General features: G+C 38.0%; 1 protein-coding gene and 1 pseudogene across 1 annotated transcript in view; both read left to right on the forward strand.

The window, feature by feature from the left end:
• Positions 1-21,297, forward strand: part of EPHA3 (EPH receptor A3) — a 223,109-nt gene that overhangs the window by 156,659 nt on the left and 45,153 nt on the right. Inside the window, exons 5-9 of the mRNA XM_074148921.1 lie at positions 6,863-6,987; positions 13,758-13,920; positions 16,194-16,296; positions 16,760-16,827; positions 21,015-21,140. Of these exons, the coding sequence (XP_074005022.1) occupies positions 6,863-6,987; positions 13,758-13,920; positions 16,194-16,296; positions 16,760-16,827; positions 21,015-21,140 (585 nt within the window). The remainder of the gene's footprint in view (positions 1-6,862; positions 6,988-13,757; positions 13,921-16,193; positions 16,297-16,759; positions 16,828-21,014; positions 21,141-21,297) is intronic.
• LOC141473683 (U5 spliceosomal RNA) lies at positions 8,313-8,401 on the forward strand (annotated as a pseudogene).

A 21,297-nucleotide genomic window follows, 5' to 3' on the forward strand; every position in this document is an offset into this window, starting at 1 on the left:
ACTGTGTCTGCAGGCACACTGAAGAGGTGGGTAATTGTATCTGGAAGAGGAGCGTGTAGGGTTTAGCAGGTTTCCAAAGTGTTGTTAAAGCGTAACTGTTTCCTCCTCCTCCTGCCTCCTGGGAGGCACCTGGGGACCCAGCACTGACTGGGCCTTCATGGAATGTGCTTGTGGGATCAGCCTTGCTTCTGCACAACCGCCTAGAGGGAGGCAGCGCCTTTAACTGCACTTAATGGAGAAAGTAAATAGTAACACAATCAGAGGAGGTTTAAAATAGTGCAACTCCTGCTTTCCGTGAGCAGGCTTCTAAAATACACCCCTTCGATGTTAATCCACAGACTAGATTAGCAGTTCATCCTAGATGAACTAGATCCACAGGCGAGTATAGCAGTTCATATAGACGCCACGTTAATGTGATCGCGTCATGGAGATGTGATGTCGTTATACTGATTTGCGAGTCGTTGCTTAGGACTGTCACGAATTGAATGCTGGTTGGTAGTGCAATGGTTCAATGAACCTAAAGATAGAAAGGCTGGTTCACAAAGCCCCACATGTCGAGCTCTTGTTGAGCGAGTGAAATGTGTATGGCAGCATTGTGAGTGGTGCCAGACAGAGCCATGCACGGGTACCTAATGCTTGCACCGGGGAAAGTTCTCTCATGTATCCTGGCTCTGCGGATGTGATTCCGGTTTTCTAGAAAAATTGCCTCTAAGCAAGAGATCAGTTTGTTTGCACAAACACTGGTATTTCCACTTTGACTCTTATGATAGAGGACTCCAGTGTCCAAACCACAAAAGTAAGACTTACAGACTTACAGATTTGGTTCCCAGTGGATCCTACTGTCAGAGGCAGATTTAATTTGCAGATTATGAACTTTATTTACTGCTCTTGTTCCACATTACCTTCTAGAGGCATCGTAGACATTAAATAAAATTTGTACATTATATCAGATGACAGTATTATGATTAGATAATCAACAGTTTTCTTCAGAAAGAAAAAGGAACAAGCTTTCCATTTATTCAGCAGTGCAGAAGAAGTTGCAATTTGGGTAATACAGTCAGTTCTGCTGGCTCAGATATGCTCTTGATCACCATCTTTCAGCACAGCTTGGAATATTTTACATTCTAATGCTGATAGCTGGCTGCAAGCAAAAGCTGGAAGTGAGCAGGCCATGGTTATTTTAGAACGAAGTCTTTCCCTAAAATTTAATTTGTGATCTAGAGACCTAAGCAAGAAACAACAGGACTTTAAATATTTCAGCAATTGTACACACATGGCTTCCCAAAGTTAATACTAAGTTCTGTCACAGGACAGGGAATTTTCTTCCAGTATATATATATACATCTGTAAGCCAGTCACATATGAAAACAATAACCAAGGAATAAGGAAAAAGTCAATAAGGAGATTTATATACAGCTGCTATTAAACTGGAGGAAAACAAATGATCTGTTGGGGTCAGTTTCGCTGGGAAATCAATTTGGGCAGAGTTTTATTGTTCTCTCTGCTAGATCCTTCATGTTATTTGCTTGCACCTTTAATAGTCATGAGTGAGGAGGTTTTTACACTTGTGAGTCTAAGCTCCCTGGATCATTGCGTTCGTTACCTTTTCAACATCCACATTCCCAGTTGTCAGAAATGCTACCTAACAACATTGAGCGCTCAAAGTACATTTCCCCTTGTAACTCCAGGGAGTTTTGAAAGTTCATATTAACTGCTTAAACGAGTCATAAACCAGTTAGACTGTACTACCATTCAAATAGTAACCATCTGATGCATAAAAATGCCTCTATATGCATTGCACGTGACTATTGAGAATAAACCTCTTAATGCATGGCCACACAAACCCAAATGATAAAAAAAACAAACAACTCTTATTCAGTGAAGAACTTAAGAGCACTAATACGTAAAACACCTATAAAATTGTAAATATATAGAGGTATATGAGCCACAGGATTTATCCAAAAATCACTGAAGCTACATTTGTTCAACTTCTTAGTCTAAATAAGTACTCTTATTAAGTTTTACCTTGAAATTTACGTTTTCTAAACGATAAATTAATTTAAAATAATTTTCTGTTGATATTGATGCTTTAATACAATTTTTACAACTTCTGTTTATCTGAAAATCTTCATAATATGTCATTTTTTGCTAAGCTGTAGTGACAAGATTTTTTTTTCTCAATGGGAGCTGCAGACATTTAAAATATGTGTTCCAGCATTCTGTTGTTGCACAATCTAATTGTCTTTTAATTTAAGAAAGGAAAATCCTGGAACTGCAATGAAAAATGGATGTTCTAAATATGAAATAATTATTTTCTGTAGCCTGATTTTGAATTCAGTCACATCTCATCCTGCTGTAGTTATTTAATGGTGTTCAGGAAACAGGAGGCTCTCAGCTCCTTCTTCCTCATCCATAAGACTAAAATCTATAGTTTTTATAAGCATCACCAAATATATAGTCTTTATATGCATCACTGCTCATGATGATGCCTTGTATAACAGTTTATAACGTTAACTTCCTTTAACTGCAATTTCTCTCTTTGCTGCAATTTGAGACCTTTCCAAGTAAACAGCAAAATACAGCTATTGAGCTGTTCCGGTGAGGAGGGAGGACTAGTTGTGCTACAAAGTAGAAACTAAGGCTGACTTCTGCTTTGGGCCAGAAATGTTTGCTCTGAGATTAACATAGCTTTCTTGACTTGATTAGAGGTAGTCCTTTTCTGCTTCACAGGATATATTCAAGAACACTTGAGAAAAACAAGGGAAAAAACCCACCCTATTTGAAATAAGTACATATCAGAAGACAGTATTTAGACCACAGTTTATGTGTTTTGATTTATTACATTGTATTCTAGGGATGTGTACATAAAGAAATCATGGAAAATTAGTGCAAATGTCAAGCTATTCCTCCTAAATGCACCCCAAACCTGAGCTGGGTCCGTAGGTCAGAAAGGCGCTTCTGTTGCATATGACTGTCCCTGTGCAGGACAATACGTACTTACAGGTTATCTTAATTCTTCCTGTATCTTAAATCCATTGACTGCAGTAGATTTAAGCGTAAGCTTAGAAGTCATCTGAACAAGATGTTTTCTTAAATTAGGGGTCAAGGACTTCTGACACTTTTCAAACCTTCTTATCTAACAGGTATAGCAGAAAACCAAAAAAGATTGCGTTAAGATTTAAAACTTTAACAGTTTAAAGCGTTGCAGACCAGCAAAAAAAGCTTATGCCATGTACTGTGCAAGTTATTTTTTATTTTATTGGTCCTTATTTTTATATTTGGTCAAACCAAAGGATAATTGGCATGAGTTTCTCAGTCAATCCCTTGTCTCAGTAGAGAAGTCAGTTTTGGATGTAGGCAAAGGAACAACTTAGTAAATACACAGAGACGTGACTTGTGTGGGATAGCAGGCACAGCAGAAGAGCCAGGCCACCTCTGTCTCTTGGCTTACAGCAGAGTCTGATCTGGGGAAAGCCAGGCTGCTGCTACAGCTGTGATGGGCCATGTGGGATGGCAGCCCCTCCAGGCACAAGATCCCGACTCCTATCTCTGCCCCCATCAGCGGGGGTCTGCAAGGCTGGCTATCAGGGATAGACACGTCAAGATATATCCTTGTTCCTCCCTACTTGCCTTTTTGTAGAGGAGGGTCCTGGTGTTGAAATCGTCCCAGGAGCAGTACAGTTCAGTTTTGCCTGTGCTTTGAAGAGCCATGAGCCTGGCAGTTCTGGGAGAGGAACTGCTGGGACAAGTTCTTGTGAGGGCTGTCCTCTTCAGGGCTCTGTTTTGTGCAACAGAAATGTAGAGGGGAATCAAAATAAACTACTGCTTGTGAAATCCAATGTCAACACTCAGGGATGATGGGAACAGCAGGAAAATTATGAAATCTATACCCAGATGTTGAGTTTTTGTTTTTAGCAGCTTGTGTGCTTCAAAATTAAAATACTCAGATGATATACAAGATGGTTTAACAAGATGAGAAAAAAAGGTAATATAAAAAATTAAAAATTAAAATTCTTACAAATACGTATCTTCCTCTCTGAACACAAATAGTGTAGTTCATCTTCTAGAAATAAATACTTGACCACTGAAATATCTGAAGACACTGTTCCTTTATGCACTGAAGATTAATGCCTTAAAATTAGGTAACTTTTGTATTCAACATGGTTAAGTTATTTAAAAGTCAGGTAGACATGCTGCTTAGGGACGTGGTTATGGGGTGGTTTTGGTAAGTGTTACATTAATGGTTGAACTCGATGGCCTTAAAGGTCCTTTCCAACATAGAAGATTCTATGATTCTAATGTAAAATGATGGTTTAAACAGATTTGGAATACACAATTTCCATAGCTCAGAGGTTCAGTAGCTGTTGGAGTGGCCTGGCATGAAGCACTGTGTTGCAGAACTCGGATCTGTTCTGTGCATGGGATTAAAAGTGCTTGAAACTTTGTGTTCCCTGAGATTATCCATCTCCCCTCCATTTCCCCATGCAGTGGGATGCAGTCTCTTCCGGACACTCTGTATGTGTAATTTCTAAGCAGTTTTGGGAACCCCAGGGATTAGAAAAGGTATATGAATGTTTTATAATGTTATTGGTAACTGCAGAGCAGACGCTTTTCTAATAAACTGCTGTGAGATAAGTTACTGGTAACATCTGCAGTGATGTGTGTAAATGACCTCAAAATAATTAATACTGTGTTAGAAGAAAGATTTTTTTTTTACAGCACATCTGTATTGGAGCACATAAGATTATTTCAGCCTGCCGTGAGAATTTGTTATAGCACAAATTACCATAATTTATTAGGGGAAAAGCCATTTCTGTTAATCATATATTAATTATTCATAAAATCTGTATTAATGTTACCTTAATGGGAAGGGTTACCAGCTGGGATACTGAGCTTGGCAATGTATTCACATACAACAAAAGATGAATAGCCTGACTTAAAAAGAAGACATAAAAATGACTTACAGGAGCATAAAAGCAGCAAGCATGCGTATGTGAGTTAACATGGAGCTGGCTACAGTAGAGCAGTCCAGCCAGCTAACCACTTTGTATTTTGGCTGTAGCACTGGTTTGTGCCTGGGTGGAATTCAAGTGGAATTACTGAAGGAAGTTCGTTACAAACCAGTCCTGTGTACCTTGCCCTAAAGCTTTACAACTCTTCAGCAAGCACAGATCTGGTGAGTCTGAGTAAAACAGAAGAAACTCTTTCCCATTCTACTTTTAAAAAACAAAGCAGCTAACTAAAACCCCAAAACAACTCCAAAATCTGTTTTCAGTAATTTAAATTCAGGACAAATTCTTCCTGCTGGGAAAAAAAAAAAAAAAAAAAAAAAAGAAGAAAAATAGCACACAAAAAAAAGGATTTTTGCAACTTTTTAATCTTCTCATAAAGCTATTGTGAACCATGTGACATGTGTGTGAAAACGCTGCTCAGAGGATGTGTTTCAACCCAGAATGAATGTGGAAATGTGTATATACTTATGTGCTTGTGCAAGTGTATGTAGCTTTTTAGATGTTCTACTCAGTTAAAGGAGGATGTCAACATTTATATTATGACTCAAGGCTAGAAGGTAGGTATGTTTTGGTGGAGGTTTAGCAAAATCAAACACAGAATGAGTTTTCCAAAATTTATTTTAATTAAAACTTTTTTCTTTTGTTTTTTTTCCTCTGGATTTTGAAAGTTCTCTTGCAGGAATGAAAACCCAAACAGAAAGGGCACTGGCTAATGCGTTCAAATGTGTAATGCCTGTAAAGCACAACTAGTTTTATATGAACAGTAAAAGCTTCATAGGATTCAGCCGAAATTAAACTGTTTAGATCAGCTAAAGCCTTTTTATTAGGACAGCACAATGTTGAACTTATAAACACATTTGTTTTACATATTAAGATAAAAGGCAGTTTATTGGTAAAAGATTTTTATTAAAACGACAGTTACGACCTTTAATGTGTGATCTGTAACCTATCATCTGATGAATTTTGGCCAAAGCCATGGAACAAAAGCATTTGGAGTGGGAAGCCAACCCAAAAGAAACAGAAAAACTAATTTAAAAAAATGCATAGTTTTCAGTGAGTCCAGGAAACCTAGGCCTGGTCTTGGAACAACGTGTAGAGCTGTGTGGTCTAAAGCTGAACTGATGTTCAAGAATCTTAGGTAATTATGATTTTTTTCTGTAACATTGATAGTACTTCCAAGTTTTGGGTGGTGGGTGAGTCTGTGGCATGCAATCAGTTGTCATGCCTAACTGATTAATACAGATCAGAAATGAGGTTACTTTCGACTTTAGATTTTTTTCTTCAAATTTCATTTTCAGAGGAATGTGGTAAAAGAGAAGTGTATATGGGAGCAATTTGTATCTGGAGAGCTTACCAAATAACATTATAAAAGAGGCTGTATTCTGCAATATGCTGATAGTTATTACTAGCCGTGGATACCGGGAGCTCCTTGTACGTAATGCATCTCAGCACCACTTTACACTTGCATATGAAATTTTATCAGAGTTTTGCAGGGTCTGGTAATGATAATACTGCAGCATTATAAAAAATAGGTGGTACTGTTATTTTGTTCTCTATTTTATTATATCAAATGTATTTCATTGCTTAGACTGTAGTAGCAGATCGAAACCATCTGCTGTCTTGCCACTGGTCCGCCAGTCTAACAGAAAATCTCAGTTCATTTTCCTTGAGGCCAGCATGCTTTAAGGCATGTGTACTAGGACTATAATCCAGCTGCTGAATGTTGATACAAGTCCAGATCTATGCTCGTGAGTCTTTTAAATGGGAACAGTACTCTTTGCCAAGGATTGGAACAGAGATAAACTCAGTTTGCTTTTCTCTCCTCCCTCCTCCCCCCATCCCCTTTACAGCTCCATCCCCCATCACAATCATAAGGAAAGACAGGACATCCAGGAACAGCGTGTCTCTGTCTTGGCAAGAACCTGAACATCCGAATGGGATCATCTTGGACTACGAGGTCAAATACTATGAAAAGGTAGGAAGAAAGTTTGAAGGGGAGGTTTTTGTGCTGGTAATGCTATAGTGAAATTATTGGATCTTGCTTCTGCTAAATATTCAGAGACATCCCTGTTCACTTACTGTCTGCCTCAATAACATCAAGTGTTGAAACTGTTCAATTTTTGCTAAGGAGAACATCACGAAAATATGAAGTGAAATTTTTAAGTTGTGTTGTCTAGCAAGTTCATCCCCAAATACACAGAAAGTAATGTGGACAAGCCATAATACTTTTTTTTTTTTCTTTTTTTTTTTCTTGAGTGCAGTTTACTTATTCAGTTCTGTTATTCTGTCAGTGTTCATACATTTATTTGTCAACATCTATATGTTCATGCTTCCCTGTGGCACAAGCATCATTTACACAAAAATGATTTGGAAAAGAGATGAGCAATCCTTTTAGTGACTGGTTTGCGCTATGAAAGTTTCCACTTTTCATGAATAACTGAATTCTTCCTAAATTTTACATAAATAACTACAAATCAAAGAAATTCTGCCATTAAATAGTTTTTGCTTTATATTGACATTTTCTTGTATTTACAACTGTTGATTTCTACCTCATATATAGATCTGTATTTAGGAAAAAAATAAGTCTTCAAAACAGAATGGGGTTTTTTAGTAAATCTTACTGGTAGAATTGAAAAGACCATAAATTGTTGTGAAGATTGTGAAGAGTGGTATTAGCCATTTTTAGATTGGTCAGAGAGACCTTTTGATAGCATATATTGCTACTGAAGTTGACAAACTTTGAAAAAATGTGAGAAGTAATGATTTAATTTAGCATTTACTAAAGCTGTTCATATCTAAAAATCAGGCTGATATTTCATACGTATCAGGGAAGATGTGCCAATATCCACTTAGACACTGCTGTTAAAAAGACTCCACAGGCATTCAGATAAACTTTAGAAAGTTTTCTCTTGGAGCTTACCAGTAGGACAATGTGCCTATTGATAGGCCATGCCTGATGTCCAGCCAAAGAATGGGGACCGGAAGGCCTTATTCTGAAAAGATTTCTCCCAAATTAAGATGTCATCTGATCTTGGGTGGGGTTCTTTTGGTGAGCATTTGAACCTTCAAAGAACTTGGTAAAAATCTGAACACAGGTAGTACTACTGATAAAAGGGGAAAAAGAAATCTTCCTAAACATTTGAGTTCAGTCTCACCTTATCAAGCAGTAGCCTATGGACTTTCACTTTGGTTTTTTTCTGTTATTTCAATGGGGATAGGATCAAGTCCAGATCCTGGGGTTGAGAAGCAAAAGAAAACTGGCTTATACATCAGATTGTCCCTATTTGTACATCCTCACCACTATTCTGGTTTCTCTTCAGGTCATATAAATCTTTCGCCTTCTACTAAAGATTTCCGTGGAGAGGAACACCACATTTGTATGGTTGGACTCAGTGATCTCAGAGGTCCTTTCCAACCATGACGATTTTGTGATTCTGTGAAGAGACACAGGAATTATTTAGGCTCTCTTGTTTCTGATTTTTTTAAAGAGAAGAAAATAGATACTGCTTTTTAGTAAGATGTATTGCAAGATGTATTTACCTCACAAAGAGCCTACGTCTGAAAGCTCCCAGAGCTTCAGCCTGTTTTGCATAGGCCAGGTTATTTATCTGCGTGATTAACTTAAGCTTTGTTTGAGAGCAACCTGGCTACCCCTGCTGCTGGTGGCCATACCTTTGTTTTCCAAGAGTTGCGGCAGGCCAGTCTGAGCTCCACCTCCAGTGTCCCCAGGTGGAGAGTCCTTGCCTGGGTGTCCCTGTGCCAGTTCTGTGGGGTGCAGGATGATACTGTTGTGTGCACAGACTGAGCATGTGGCTGCTGTTCCTACCGAGTATATCCACTCTTATGGAGCAACTGGCCGTCATAAGACAGCTTTGTAAGACAACTGGTCTTATGAGGCTGATCTTGCACATGTGTTTCTTCCCTTTGAAGTCTGTGATCAAGAGTTCACATGCAGCAGACAGCCAACTGCTTGACAATAGGAGCCAGACCATTTAGAGCAAACGGTTTTTAAAAAACAACCTTCTGACACCAGTGTTTTTAACGTGTGGTCTGCAGCCCCTTGGGGAGTCAGAAGCCTATTCCTCAGGGTTTATGAAAGGTAACTAAGAAGAGCAAATCCGTTGTCAGGAGGCTTAAATCTATTGCCCTTTTTAGGTCTGCAAATTGAAAGAGGTTGAAAACTACTATTTCATACACGATAAGCTTACCTGAGGTCAGAGCAGCCCATGCTGGACTGTTTCTCTTCATTTCTTCTCTGAACACCTTTGGAAGATGCTGTTTTTCAGTCTGAGATCTCTAAGCAGCCCCCTTCTCCTCCTCTTTTGAAAAGAGAGCTTTCTTTTTAAACTGGTCCAGTCCATTTGATTTTCTGCTTCAGAAGTCATCTTGGTTGTGCTCATCAAAAAACCCGCTGCTGTTAAGTGGCAGCTGCTAGGAAATAAACCCTTCACAGTTAGCAATCTGGGTATTTCTCCTGACAAGTCATAGTTGATTGCTGGTAGATGATTTATGTTGAGGCATTCTTTTCCCTCCTGCTTGTTTTCACTTGCCATACCTTTTGTAACCTCTTAGAACTTTATAAACACAGCATTAGTAGAGTAGTACAGGTCAGCCCAATTTTGTCGTACACCTTGTCCGTGCAAATGTGGATTATTTTTACTTAATTAAGTTGTTCTTAAATTTCAAAGAATACATTATATTTATGGGCAACTGCATGTTACTGATATTCAAGATGTTAGAATAGATTTGGAATAAAAAACCAGAATGTCCTGTATGTAAGTTATGATATGATATAGTTTTTCTAATGCATTACTGATATGTGGAAAATATTTATTTTCTGCAAGGGTAATAATTAACCTAGTCAGATTTTATTTCACCAGTGATTTCACTTGTGTAAGTTAGAGAGAATAGAGCTTTAATTGTTTTTTCTAGGCAAATTAGGAACTACAGTTTTGGGACACTGTTTTAACTCTTTGGAAAGAACCTGTGAGGTTTTAAAGCATAACATTATGAACTGAGTGTGACAGTCTTTCAAACTCATTGTTTGGAATAGAATTGCATTTTCTGTAAAAATCTATAGGACCTGATTCTGAGGCCCCAGTTACTACTTATTCAAAACATTTAAAAGAAATAAAGTCTTCATTCAGAGGAACACTGTGTGGAATTTCTAGGCACTTACTTTACGGTAGGGCATAACATTTTATGTTAAGTTAATGACACCAAATGACACCCCAGTTTAGTCCTTCCGTATAATACTGTGCTGGATTTTAACTGTCTCAGCTGTCAAAGTGTATGTATAACAAAAGTCGTCTTTTCTTTTTTTCTTATACAAGCAGATTTTTTTCTTCCTTGTCCTTGTTTGCATAATTAAGTTCTCTGGAAGAAGTATCTTGTTGTGCATAACAACCCGTGTCTCCTAAATACCACCCATAAACTATTAATTGCTTCATTTAAATATGTGGCGTAGAATTATGATGACTAAATCCAACACAAGTTATTAAGGTGAACTCTGCTGCAAACAATGAGTGAAATTTAATTGCAGTATCACGTTAGTAAAATAGATTTGCCTTTGCCATCATTGAAATTGTGTGCTCAGTAGACTGGTTAAAGCCAACAAACAAATAATGATATCTAGTTTGTGCTCTTTCTGAGGCTGAAAAAGTAAATTATATGCAAATGTAATTAGTTGCTTTTAAACTCTTATTATTATGACTTTGAGGGTAGGTAGGCCTTCTATACTCCATGAGGTTTGTAGGAACTGTTGTATCAATGAACGGTCCATACCTGGCAATAAGGGGAAGCAGCATCTTTGGAACTGTGGGTTCCTCCCAGAGATGTGTAGTATGGTCTGGCATGGCCTCTCAAGTGTACATGCAGCTGATGGAGAAAATGTTCTTCCTCGTATAATATAAGCACTTACTGTACTTATCTGAAAAAAGACATACCATTCACTCTCACTAGTACTGCCACTATAAATGTTAAATGTATCCAAAATATGTCTTTCCTAAAACATATTTTAAAATTATAAAATGTCATTTGCAAATGAGAAACTAACGCAGTGGGATTTGCTTCCCAGTAAAGACTGTGTCTGGTAAACTATGCAGAAATATTCAGGAAGAATACGCTTTGTGCATCCAAGTTCAAATTTATCATCAGACAGAGTGTTTGATTAAAGTTCTGCTTGGCAAAACTGACTCTCCTTTTTGTATATTCCTTCTGCTTATGGCAGCTACAGTGCTGTATCTCTGAAGTTTTACTTCATCCCCAAGAAAGATAAACTTGGGCTTTTATGTGGTGTTTCACTGATTTGATTACTAGTAACATAAAAAATGACTTACAAAATATGTGTGTAAAAAGCTTACCATAAACTAAGATACCATGACATCCTCCATACCATTGTTTTAAACGTTTATTTTCCAAGTTCCGTTGCAGATTTTTAACAGACAGGGCCATGGCTATATTTTCCCTTGCACATATGTATCTGCACAAGAAGGAAATGTTTGCCTTTCATAAAAGCAGCCTGAAGTGAGATCAAAATGAATGTCCAGTCATAGCATACACAAAAGATTTTATGTTTTAAAGATAAGATTATTATGTCTTTGAAATTAAAATAGTTGCCTACAACCAGCTGAATGATGAGATAAGGAAAGCCTGCAAATTATAATACTAGCCCTTTGTTAGTTCAAAAATAAATAATTTTACGCAAACCTGTTAGCTCCTTAGAATGTCTTCCTGTAAGTTTTTTCCCCTGCATTTATAATAGAAAGCTTTTTCAGAGAAGTATCGGGAAACAGCAAGGAGGTCCAATGCTGATTTCCTTTTTATTCTTAGTGTGTGATGAAAATGGGCCACAGTAAACATTTTTATAGTTGTTCTTTGAAGACTATGTCCCGCTCACTCTATTTGAGGTTTTGATTCTGGATGGTAACTTTTTTAGCAGGTTTAACTGTTTGGGTTTTTTTGTTTTTTTTTTCTCCCTTCGCAGTGATCACAGAATCGTAGAATCACAGAATCACAATGTGCAAAATGTTGAATATTGTGTGGAGATTCTGGCAATTTCCCTAACTATGGTGTAAATGTTTCTGTATCTCTCTATAACAAAGACTGCCAAGAACAGGGTAGTTAAGCTTCTGTAGCACCAAAGTGAACAGTTTCTGATGTCAACCTACTAACTTAGAATAAACCTAACTTTCTTACTCTAGACAGCACTGCAGAGCGAACAGCTCTAGTCACTGGAACTTTTCATGTGAAGATGAGATGGCTTTGACAATGAGTGTGTTGAGTATTTTCCAACCTCCATACCTGTGCACTGGCACTTTAGTGTTGTCAGAGTTAAAATGCTAGTACTGTGCAAGCTAATGCAGTGTCATAAAATATAGTGGGATTTAGGTGAGATTGCTTGCATCCAACATACGTTAACTTTACTCAGTTTCTGTTTTCAACCAGGCAAAACTCAATGGTTTTAGTATATTTCAGTGTTCAAAGTAAAAGGGCAGCATATGAAATCCCCACCACCTACAGAATAAAAATGTTCATCGTTGCAAATCTGAAAAACTGGGATTCTCGCAGTCCCCACGTGTGGCTGCTATCCAAGATTTTTTTTGAGGCAGTTCCAGCCGCCATTTTTAGGAAGCCAAAAAAGCTCTTTTGGTACAGGATGGCTTTAGTAAAATAAGCAATACCTCAGGCTCCAAATGCATGCATAAATTTTTAAACTATGTGCTTACAGTGGGACTGAGACATACTTTTATCAGAATTAGCTTTTTACACAGTATGAAGTGTGTCCAAACTTAGTAAATTACAAAACAGACCATTTCTTATTTTATATAAAATGTCGTTATGTCAGAAATATGTGACTATTAAGCAGAGTGTGGTTGTGAGCATATCATCTGTACCGGACACCCACCTTGCTCTGTAGCAAAAAGCAATAAGGAGCAAACACGTTTCCTTTCTCACTACTAAAATGAGATATTAATACTCATAAAGAGACTCATTCAGGAGCAAGTTCAGCGGGGTTTTGCCCAAATGACGATGGATGCATCAGTTTCATAGGTTTTATAGCATAATAGAAAAGCAGTTATATTTACCTGTTCGCAGAGCTGAGGTGAGAAGCCTGAATGGAATTTCTCTTCTGACTGTTATAAAGGTAAACACTGTCTTGTAAAACATGAGGCAGTAAAAACTGCATCCTGCAATAGCTCTGCAGGGTCCTAAAATGTCTAAGTAGGCCTATTACAACTTCTAGTTCAGTATGGTAGGACAGCAAATCTGTTTTATGGTTTTTAAATAACATTTTAATTTTCATTTTCTTTTGTATTACAGAGTATGGAAAAAACAATGCAAAGCTATTTAATGAAATGCCCCATCCCTGGAGGTGTTCAAGACCAGGTTGGATGGGGCTTTGAGCAACCTGGTCTAGTGGGAGGTGTCCCTGCCCATGGCAGGAGGTTGGAACTAGATGAAGGTCCCTTCCAACCCAAACCATTGTATGAAATGTCATATACTCGGCCTGTCTAGTATTTGATTTACAGCACAAGGCTGTAGAAGCTCTAATGATTTAGATTTCTTGCTAATCAAAAGACTTTTAGCTGATTGAAAATGAATGGCTGTACAAGCATTTGTCAGGCTATAAATATTAAAAAAATATGCTGGTGCTCTTCAGGTGATTTGTAGTAATTTTGTACCAACCACCTCTCATTTCTGTTTAGGGTGTGGTTTTAATCTGATAACTTCTCTTCCCAAAAGCAGGAACAAGAGACAAGCTATACTATTCTGAGAGCCAAAGGCACCAATGTTACCATTGGTGGCCTCAAACCTGATACCACCTACGTCTTCCAAATCCGAGCCCGAACTGCAGCTGGATATGGGACAAACAGCCGCAAGTTTGAATTTGAAACCAGTCCGGATTGTATGTATTTGTTCAAATCATTTATACTGACATCCTGCCCAGCTTCTGACTGTTTTGAATGGCCGCTTTTACTCCCTTTCTAGTTTAGTAAATGCGTCTCATAACTATTTATGATGTGTCTTTCTGGGTAGCATTACTATATAACTTTATGTTTTATCATTAAACTTGAAACGTGCTGTAAAGTGTGTACCATGAATATCACAGGTGGTATTTTCTTTCATTCCCTACCCAATCTCTGCCTTGTGCCAGAATCGATACATGCCGAGAGAGAAAGTTTAACAGAAAACCGGATTCACAGCCTTGTGCTGTTCCAAATTTTTGGCCTGAACCCTGCAGAGTATAAACCTCTGCTCCAAGAGAATTAATATTATGTTGGTCCATTGCTCCTGTGGGTCAGTGTGTAATTCTCCACGTTGCTGCAAAGTGTAACTGATGTCTCCTGCATAGCCTTGAGATGAAACTAATACGCACAGGCCGGGAAGGATGGTTCAGCTGAGTAGCTGGTCAGGGAGTTGAGCAGTTTGGATCCGTTCTCCTCTCTGTCACTACATTTCTGAGTGGCCTCGAGAAAGTTATTTACTGGTGACCTTATTGGTATTCTTTATAAATTCTGTTGTTATATCAGAAAGATTCTTAATAGAGCTCATAATTTTAAATGTTACTTCACTTGACACTATATAGTAAATCAGACCTTTTGTTTGCTAGAAGCAGAAAGTGATTTAACGCATCAAAAAGTCAGCCTCTGTTTAGGTACCCAGTTACCTATGTAGAATAATGCTGTGTAATCAAAGACTGTTTGCTTTTTAGAAGGTAGGACTTTCACAGGAGACTCATATCTGTTTTTCAGAGTTATAACACAACTAAGGACTGTAATTCTGATGCACTCTCATAAGGCTTATTCATGTACTCATGATAAGGCTTGAGAACCCATGGTGTAAGAAGTGCTCTGCTAAAAGCAACAAAGTTTTAACCGAGTAGCATAAGCCAATTGGTCTTGCACTTGGCATCCACCTATTTTTGAGACGTTATGTATATCATCCCCACTTCATCCTCGCCCACCTCAGCTTTTATTCTGAAAAGCAAAAAAGCTTCTTTTAAAAAGAAAAAAAAGTTACAAATTGCTGTTATGGTGACGTGTAGCTTTGGCTTACTGGATGAAACTGGAAATCAAGATAGGACAGACAAGTACAGCAAGAAGGAAAAGACCAGTTACAGTGGTAAAAAATTTAATGATTTAGAAGTTAATGAGTTTTCTCTGCAAAGTAGTGTTAATAATAATAATGTAGCTGACCAAAAGTTTGGAAGGTGACAGGAAACAGTGGTGCACAACTCAATAATGAGTGTACAAGTTACACAGACACCAAATTGCGTAACTTGATTCCTATTGCCAAGTTATCATAACTATGCTAGTATAGTTGTAGGTCTGTAATAGGCAGAGGCTTCTTCCCAAGAGGAATGGTGTGACTTCAAGCAATCATATAGACTAACCATTCAGTTTGTGGGGAGTAGAAGGGCTCAGTTTGGACAGCTAACTTGAAGCATAGTGCTGAGGAGCCTAATTCTGCTATGCTCGGTGTTTCAATACATCTGCTGAAGATTGTTCATAACACGCAAGATGTAAAGGTGTTCTGTCATTGTATAGCAGTCTAGGACACCAAAGCTCCATGCTTAGGGTTAGGGACTGCAGGGAAGCATCCAATGTAAGGCAGAAAATAGCCCTTCTTTTTTTCTATAGGCATTGATTAACCATGGATAATTCTTCTGTCTGCTTCTCTGTGCCGTGGCTTTTCACAGCCTTCATGGGGATGCTGTCAAGCTTAACTGGGAAGCTTAAATCATTAAGGCACTTTCCATCATACAGACGTGAGAGTAAGAGTGATTGATTATTGACTGGCTGGGGTTTCTTGCCAAGGAAAAACTCCTTACTGACCATGACAAAATATATGTATGTCATGGTATGTATATTTGTATTTACATATATGTTTATATAAAGGTATCAGTTTAACAGCAGTTACTATAATCAGCAAGGGTAAAAATCAGCTGTAGCAGAAGCAACTTTGGTAAATTGTCAAAGATGTCCGGAGTTTTTTGTTTTCTTTCCATGTAGTTATTTGTCAGATGAAAAATTACTTAGTAGATTAAATATTTGGCAGGAGACCAAATGCTATATAGTGATGACTTAATCTGACTGTTCCCCATATGAGTGTCAATTGTGATGTAATCAGTGTCTTGTGTGTGGGGGTTATTTATATATTTTTGTGTTAACTTTCCAGCATTCTCCATTTCCAGTGAGAATAGCCAGGTCGTAATGATTGCCATTTCAGCGGCGGTAGCCATTATTCTCCTCACAGTTGTGGTGTACGTCCTGATTGGGAGGTTAGTTTATCGCCTGGTTTGCACATTTGCTCCCGCTTCCATTTCCCTGAGGTGCCTTGATGAGCATGGCAAATTGGGTGTTGTTGGGCAGTACCGTGGCTGGTTTGCACCTTCTCCTTTGTCTGCTGCCCAGGAGCTCCAAATACTGCTTCGTGCTTGGTAATGAGCAAACTAATGTTAGCAGCCCCAATCATGGAGCAGTTGTTAAAAAATGCTATAAACACATTCTTAGGCAATTGTAAAATTAAACTGTAGGGGTCAAAAATCAACAAATCCTCTCATTAGCCAATTTCCTCAAATTCCCTGAGAACATAGCATGCCTCCATAAGGCACACAGAATGTAAATATCATTAAATTTTCAAACAGGCATTTAATTGTGGAGGGAAAACATTTTATTCTGTTTCCACCTGCAGTTAACATAAAATTCTCTATATTAATTTTTTTTTTTATCTGTTGCTTGTAGATTCTGTGGATACAAGAAGTCTAAACACGGCACAGATGAGAAAAGACTACATTTTGGGAATGGCCATTGTAAGTTACTGAGGTCTTTTAATGCTTCCACATCTGTTGAATTCATCCCCTAGATAACTGGTATTTTTCAATTTAAAAAAAAAGTCACACCTCACTTAAACCGAGGTGAAATTGGGAAGAGAATTATCTCTTCTCTTGTGGGCAAGGAGATTTTCCCCAAACAATTTTTCTTTGTTTCAAATTTTCATTTATGTTCACATTAGTAATGAGCAAAACATCGCTGTCTATGTTCAGACAATGCGTGCGGTTAGCAATATGATATTGATTCTGCTGTGCGTTACTGAAATGCAGAGTGTAACTTCAACTTCCTCATTATCAGCTGTATAAAGTCTAAGAAATGACTTTCTTTTTTCCCCAAGGCAAAATATAAAATCAATGAAACCTGTCTTGATGACTACTGAAGGGACTGTGAAAATTGCTTGCTTGACAAAGTTGACCCACTAATAATTTAGTTTGGAATTATTCTAAGCATAGACTGAAAAGTGATTTGGAGTAGTTTCTTAAATTAAGAATAACTACTAAACAAGTGTCACAAATTAATGAAATTTTTTAATCCAGGTCTATCTACAAACATGTTTTGTTCAAGTCCTGATTCCCTGTTTGCGAGAATGAATATGTCTACGCTTTCTTTGCATCTCATCGAGGACTAAGAAGAGAGACTTTCTATTTTTCTATTGATTTACATTGTCTCTTTATCACAAAAAAAAAGTGTATGTAGTTAAGGGTGTTAAGATTTTGCTCATCCTGAGGATTCTGGGCTACTTTTGAAACTTATTCAAAAGCCAAACCCAAGGCCTGTCTGATGTTTGTATACTTATTTTCAATAAGGTTAAACAAGAATTTATTCATGGCTACTCTGGATCGTTTGGCTGTTTCCTGTGAAAGGAATGGTGTGGAGCAAGATCTCATCCAGGAGATGCTCAGGGGAAGAAGTGTTGATTTTCTGAGCATGGGCATGTGTCCTGATTACCAGGAAGAAGTAGCTTCCTGTGGCTGAAGGGGAAAGTTGTCCTGCAGTATTTCAGCTCCTCTGTGATCCTGGATCCTTTCTACAATGTGCATAACCCCGCAGTACTTTTCCACAACAGAGGAGCTGTGGATCATGAAGTGAAGAGTAGATCACAGTCAAAGCTGCATCCATACCATCTTTAAAATATAAATAAATTAGTTTTGGAGCAGGAGAAGCTGAGGAGAGAGGGAAGTGATAGTTTAACATTCCTGATGGGGGGAGTTTGTCTTTGAAATGGTTTCAGCTCCAGATGAATACCCTGCTACACCATGTAAACCATGTTGAACCATTTATTTCTACTGCTTAGCATGTTATAAGGTTGATGTATGTGGGTTTTCTGTACGCAACAGTGGCACTGTACCATCTGCATGAAGAGACCTGTTGGTACCATAATCAAGTGCTTCTCCACCAAATATAATTGAATTAATGTTTTAATCAGGGTTTTACCTGCAGTAGCTGGAAATTAGAACTGCTTCCTAATCCCCATGACAATGGAGTAACTGTTCTCATGACTGTTCATATTATTATTATTTTAAGTTTGGAGCCCCTCCTTATCTCCAGAGAGCCGAGACCATGCATATCCACAACACATGTGGCTCCTTCCCCTGCCCTGTCAGGGGATACACAAGCTGTAACAGGGGGTTTGCTTCGTGCAGCCCAACAACCGCTAAGCAGCTAGTTTCAAAAAAAAATCTATATAGTTACATGTGGCCCATAGAATTAATGCTTCATCATCCAAATTTAACGAGGTTATAAAATAAAAGCAGCCAGTAAAAAAAGTGTCACAGACAAATAACAGGTCAGAGTTTGCTCTCCTTACTCCCACACAATGGAAAGTTGCAATCACTATTCTTAAACATGTCAGTGCTGTTAAATTCCTGTGGATTAAATTGCTTTTAATTTGGCTTTAGATATTTATGTACTGTTTTCTGAGTAGTGCCATGCTGATTCACTGTGTAGTGAGAACTGAGCCAATCATGGACCTGGTATTTCTGTTAGAAATCCTTGAAAATGATTTATTGAGTTTACAGATATTTATCTGTTAGGATTTGTATGTATGTACAAGTGTGGCTGTTGAAACTTTATTCTACTAAATTACAGTCTTTCTCAAAGAATAAGAAAATTGCTCCTATGAACTAAAAAAGGATAAAGTAACTTCCATGGCTATTGTAAACTTTCAACATCTTAAATACAGCAGCTGGTTTATTTCAGTCAGTTTATTCTGAATTACTTTAAAAAAGGTTCCAGCCATGAACTATTCCCAGCAGCCTTATTACAAATCCTATAATATTACTTCAAAGGAGCAAAAATGTTTCACCTCCTCAGATCCTCTCCCTTTGCCTTCTTTGGCTAGGCCCTTTTTATTTTTTTGCTACCTTTAGGGCAAATCCTGCTGTTAAAATGAAAATGTAAATTATTATGTTTGCACAGAATGAGCTGTAAAGTAGTACAGCTTAACACATGTGCATGTGTTTATTATCTGTTTTTCATGACAGAACCCAGTTACTATACAGGCTGCCCTTAATTATTGGTGTGAAGGGATTATTCTTCTTGCAGTCACCATCACCTGATCTTGGGAACCTCTAGGGTCAGCATTAAAAATCTGCAGCCAAAATCCCCACAGTGCACAAGCTTTTAATTGTTGTTATTTTTATTGGGGGATTGAGGGAGCCTGTAATGTACATTCAGCATGGACGGAAAGCAGCATTTACAAGATTTTTAACCAACAGCAATATACAGCCAATTACTTTTTGTTTTACTTGCAAGTAATTCTGTAATCATCAGGATCTTGAAGGAAACACAGTCAGCATTTAATGCCATGCACACGCAGCCCTTGTGTTAAGAGCATGGCTCTTAGTTTGCATTGTTTTCAAGGCAATTAGCTTAGGAACTCAATTTTATCATTTCTTTGTCAATTCTGAGGCCAATAAATCTCCACAAAAATTGATTATTTTTTTTTTACATACACTGGCTATTGTCTGACAAAACAATGGTGTGCTCTGCCTAATGGTCCAAAGTTGGAGGGGGGGTTCCCATCTGTGTAAGGCCAGCAAAAAAGGTTTAAGTATTCTAGCAGTCAATGAATTGAGGTAGTCTAATAATGCCAAGCTGCAAAGGAGATTTCTGAGTGGGATAATGCAGTGTTTGTAGGAAGAGTTAATATCTTTTGCAAGACCTACTAGTACAGTTAGGAAAAGCTAGGATACATGTCCAGGAATGCAGGTTTTGTGTCAGAAGCAGAAAACTGCCCAGGAATGCAGGTTTTGTGTCAGAAGCAGAAAACTTCAAGCTGGATGTCACAGTTATTTCACTTTTTGTTAAAAAAACATCTTTGTGTTCTAAAATGAATACAGAGGCAGGCACACAAGGTATTGGGTGCAAGCACAAGCAGGGCCTTGAGCTGGGATGGGGGAACGAGGCTATGCTTTGCCTTCAGCATCTTTGCTGGAGAGAAAGATTGGGAATGACAATATGTTCCTCCCACCCCCAGTCCTGCTGGAGGAAGAGATGTAGAAAGCTTGAAACTGCCCCTGAAATCATTCAGCCATTTGAACTAGCACTTGCCCTGAACAAACATAATGATCCCTGGCCAGGACACTGTAGAGGGGGACAAAATAATAACTTGGATGTTAGGGCAACTAAGCACTAGAACCAGACTTTAATAACAACTGGCTGCCATCCTTGTATGTACTAGCAGAAGGATTGAGGCAGATGTGCATTTGTTCATGTATACTTTTATTTTCATATGCATCTTGTAGGAGGACACAGAAAGAAAAAGTTTGAGTTAATGTGCTCTCCTTAATATATTCCTAAGAACTTTTCAGGTTGACTGTAGCATCACACATTTTGTTCCTTGCCTTTTTGTTGTTACCTTGAAAGGGATGATATAAGGCAGCATCTAAATGTAGCAAGCTGGATGGGGTGGGTAGTATTTTAATATTTGAAAAGCAGTTAAATATGGCAAGTGCAGATATATTTAAAATCAGGTTTCAGACTTCTGCGCAATAACTACATTAGTGTCTCTGGCTTCACACTGTATTAAGATTCCTGAACACCCATCAAAAGCAGTTTGATTTGAAGAAGCAGTGTACCTTTTTCTTCTATTGATTTGATCTTTCTTTTAGAAGGATTAATTAAGTCTTAGTAACATTTTCTCTCTGAATTTGTTTTTACACAGTAAAACTCCCAGGCCTGAGAACTTACGTAGATCCGCATACATATGAAGATCCCAACCAAGCTGTGCATGAATTTGCCAAGGAACTAGATGCTTCTAATATATCCATTGATAAAGTAGTTGGAGCAGGTAATGATCATCAGATATATTGAACTAAAAATAGCTTTTTGCTGTATATACTCTTTTACGTCTTTGGGTTTATACTTGTGACTAGGAAGAAAACTTTCTACAGTCTTCAGATTAGTAGGTCATATTTGCAGCTGACTTCGGTGCATGTGAAAAGTTA

The sequence above is a fragment of the Numenius arquata genome, chromosome 1 (assembly GCF_964106895.1).
Source record: "Numenius arquata chromosome 1, bNumArq3.hap1.1, whole genome shotgun sequence".
Taxonomy (NCBI): domain Eukaryota; kingdom Metazoa; phylum Chordata; class Aves; order Charadriiformes; family Scolopacidae; genus Numenius; species Numenius arquata.